This window comes from Apis dorsata, unplaced genomic scaffold (assembly GCF_000469605.1).
Source record: "Apis dorsata unplaced genomic scaffold, Apis dorsata 1.3 scaffold_102, whole genome shotgun sequence".
Lineage (NCBI taxonomy): Eukaryota > Metazoa > Arthropoda > Insecta > Hymenoptera > Apidae > Apis > Apis dorsata.
The window spans coordinates 299,524-303,143 of record NW_006263400.1 but is presented as its reverse complement, the minus strand read 5'-3'; the positions used below and the strand labels follow the sequence as shown (position 1 = coordinate 303,143).

The 3,620-nt window shown below is 35.6% G+C and overlaps 1 protein-coding gene across 4 annotated transcripts in view; it reads left to right on the top strand.

Moving 5' to 3' along the window:
* LOC102675584 (tubby-related protein 4) overlaps window positions 1-3,620 on the top strand; it is a 39,279-nt gene that overhangs the window by 29,225 nt on the left and 6,434 nt on the right. For all 4 annotated transcript variants that reach the window (XM_006612273.2, XM_006612276.2, XM_006612275.2 and 1 more), the window contains exons 4-8: window positions 1,254-1,361; window positions 2,017-2,182; window positions 2,788-3,056; window positions 3,255-3,343; window positions 3,437-3,571. In XM_006612273.2, the coding sequence (XP_006612336.1) occupies window positions 1,254-1,361; window positions 2,017-2,182; window positions 2,788-3,056; window positions 3,255-3,343; window positions 3,437-3,571 (767 nt within the window). The remainder of the gene's footprint in view (window positions 1-1,253; window positions 1,362-2,016; window positions 2,183-2,787; window positions 3,057-3,254; window positions 3,344-3,436; window positions 3,572-3,620) is intronic.

The window sequence follows — 3,620 nt, the reverse complement described above, 5'->3', positions numbered from 1 at the left end:
TATATATATATATATATACGTGTATTCAGTACGTTTGAATCGACAATTGAAAATCCAACCCTTCCGTGACTTTATGATCCACGCGATTCAATGGGTTGAGCGAATTATCAGCAGGAGATGAGATTTTTATTAAAAAGTTGACGGTGCGTAGAAATCTCGTATTATTACGGGCATAAGGTCGACAAAGTAGCTTTAAAAGCGTCGAGAAATAATATTGAATTTCGAACAGTCGGACGAAAATATATACATATATATTACTTGCGTCGACTAGAATGGTTATTCGTTCTGTGAAAAGCGATGTATACACATAAACTTTGAACAAATCGTGTGTAGATTATACTCTTTCTATTCCAATTAAAAATCTTTGTATTGCAATGTGTTATTGTGTGTTATAAATATTCCAATTCTAGATTATTTTACTTTTTTATTTTTTTTTATACAATAAAATTTGCAATCACGAATGCGAAATTTTTCGTGTAAAATAATGAAAATGCATTGAATCAGGAGATAAAGAGAAGCAATGTCAATGAAGTCACTTTTTGATTCATTTCCGATATCTCAATTAATTAATACGAGAATTCGATGTGTTTATATAGAGATTACGAATGGACCTAGTGACCTATTTTTTCCTGGAAACGCGTACGTTTTCTAGGAATAGCGTACGTTTTTCCAGGAATCGCATCTGTCGCTCACAATTTATAGGGATAGATCGGCGAGAGACAAGGTGCGAGCGAGATAAACACGGACGAAGATAGACGATCAAAAATTACCTTTTCCTTTGCACGACGATATCTCGACAACCGAAACTCGTATCGGGATGAACGAAAAAGCGTTTTAAAGAGGAAACTACCTCGTTTCCAACGATCGCTCACTCGACGATTGAAAGTAATTATTTTCGGAGTTATAGCGGTTCAAAGTTTTTCCTAATTTTAATAATGAATGATCGAAATTATCTTTTCTTTGAACGACGACGATATTTTGAAAATATATCAAAATTCGCATCGAAATAAATCGAGATGAGTTTTAAAGGGTTAGAGATTTTTTTAGATCGAGTTTTTTAATCATGAATAACTAAAAAAGAGAAAAACGAAAATTTTTGAAATGGACACCGTATATGCATGCTACACTGTATACATTTAAAACTTGGCAAAGAAGTATTTGTCGCAGAATAAGAAAGACGTTATATTGCTATTCTACGTGCTATGTATTATAAAATTTAAAGAAAAGAAATCAATAAAATTTTCTTTTTATAGGATGGTTTCGTATTGGTTGGCAGCGTCGCTGGCCAAAGGTATTGGTCATCGATGCTGAACGACAAAGCTACCATTACTTGTGGTATTTGGACGCCAGACGATCAGCAGGTAAATCAAGCATATAATTACAAAATTACATCACGTTTATTACGTAAATTATATCGAACAAAATAGTGTTAAAAACTTTAGATGTTATCGACGTGTTATTATCGCCCCTTTTTACCTCTTTCTTAATGAAATATCATGTTTACTCTCACGTAGCGTAACAACTATCTACGAAACAAGATCTAAACTTATACAAAGCTTATATTTAAAAGCAACGTTTTATAGAATAATCTAGGAAAAATATCTCGTCCATCCACCGTGACGAATAACTATTCAATTTGTATCAATTTATGTAAAATATTTAAATGATGTATACGCACATTTTAACATTTCAAATAATAAACGAATAATAAATTACACGAGAAATAAATTGCTCGCGTTACTTCATTTACCATATATTTAAATATATCATATACGTGAAACACGATAAGACCGGTGTCTTATGTGTTCAGGATCCTCGTAGCTCGCAGTAATTATGGGGTAACGTTACATTCTATCATGGTTCCCGGAATTTAACGAGTAAAAATTATTTATTAATAAAAATTATTAAGGATTGAGAGGCGTTCATCGTGAAAGACATTAAAAAAATCGTAATGTACATTAAATTGGATTTATTCTTTTTTTTTTTTTGTCTTAATTTAAAAATTCGTATCAACAGGTTTATTTTGGAACAACGGCTGGACAATTAATAGTAATGGATGTTCACGGGGCGATGGTATCCGAGGTGCAATTGGCGGCCGGTGTCACTTCGATGGCATGGAGCGCTGAAAAATTTACCATGGAGGAAGGGGACGACGATTTAACGAACGATAGGTCTCATAAAGGTAGCGCAATTTTCTGTAAAAAATGGCGCGTTTATTATACCATTTTATTAGCCTCCCATGTGCGAAATGTTGCATTGAAACGAGCCATAATATGTTATTTAAATGTGTGTGTACATATTTAATCACTGGTATATACAACTTGGATTTATTATTTCTGGAAATCTGGATTCGGTGAAAAATACTTTCGTTTGGAAGGAAATAAAGAATTACGAGGAAGCAAACTTTTTTTTCCCTCTTTTTTAAGATTTTAGAGAAATAGAAGCGATAACAATTTTCCCCTGCTAAATCTCTGAATTTTGCAATTCGTTCCGCGCAAACCTTCTGTATTATTCATTCAAATTGTTCGTCGCAGAGACGGTTGCTCACGAGCTTGATTTGGAAATTCTACCCACAATCTCGTATTTCCTCTTTTCAGCCTAAAATCTACATGAAATACATTGAATTTACGTGAATTTATAATAAATGTTACTCGTGGGTTAGAAGCGAGGAACAGGATTCTAATCTTTTTTTTTTATTGTCCTTTTAAAAAAAAAAAAAAATTGTCCCCCTTTTATCTCCTTGAATATCATCATCGATGAAACAACGAAGGAATCACGTGTTCACAGACGATCGAAATTACGTGCTAGCCGTTTGTCTGGCCGATGGGAATATAGTTATGCTGCGTTCGTTCGACGACGTCTCGCCAATCACGATACGTACAAATCTGAAGGCTCCCCTGCACGCGGAATGGAGCAATTCGAGAAAATTGTTGGCCATAGCAGGGACGAAGGATTCGGATAACGGTCAAGGCAGCCCTCACGAGTACGCGAACCTTTTAAAATTTTATTCTGTCACCGGTACGCTTGTCTACACCGCTGCGATACCGTACACGCAAGTAAGTGGAACATAACCTCTCTTTCTAGACCACCAGAAATTACTTTTTCTCTCGTAAAAATTTCCCCTTACGGCTGACTTTTCGCCGAGTTAGATCACTCGTTTGTTGATATAATTATATTTAATTTCATTAAAATTTCATTAAAGAAAGAAAAAAACGTAAAGAAATTTTCCTCGATTGACGGTTATCATTTGTCAGTGTCCAGTATCGGCGCTCACGTGGGGTCACAACGACAGACGACTTTTCGTGGCGACCGGTGCACGCGTTCACGCCGCATGGGTGTCAAGGTAATAGATGAAACTGTTCGTTTCATCGCCTTTTTTTAATTCTAAACTAGAAGTTAACTAAAGTGTTTGATATACGATATATACGTTCTGCAGACGAGTAGGTTCGCTGCAATTGTTGTCTCGTTTAGCTGTGAGAGCATCTTTGACGAGGGAATCGAGCGTTCAGCAACTTCCATTGCCGCCGAGATTAAGAGCGTCAGTGGCAGCCCTCTTCGCCAGTACAATAAGGTAGCAAAATCACTTAATCCACGATTATATATCGATATGCACACAGAAG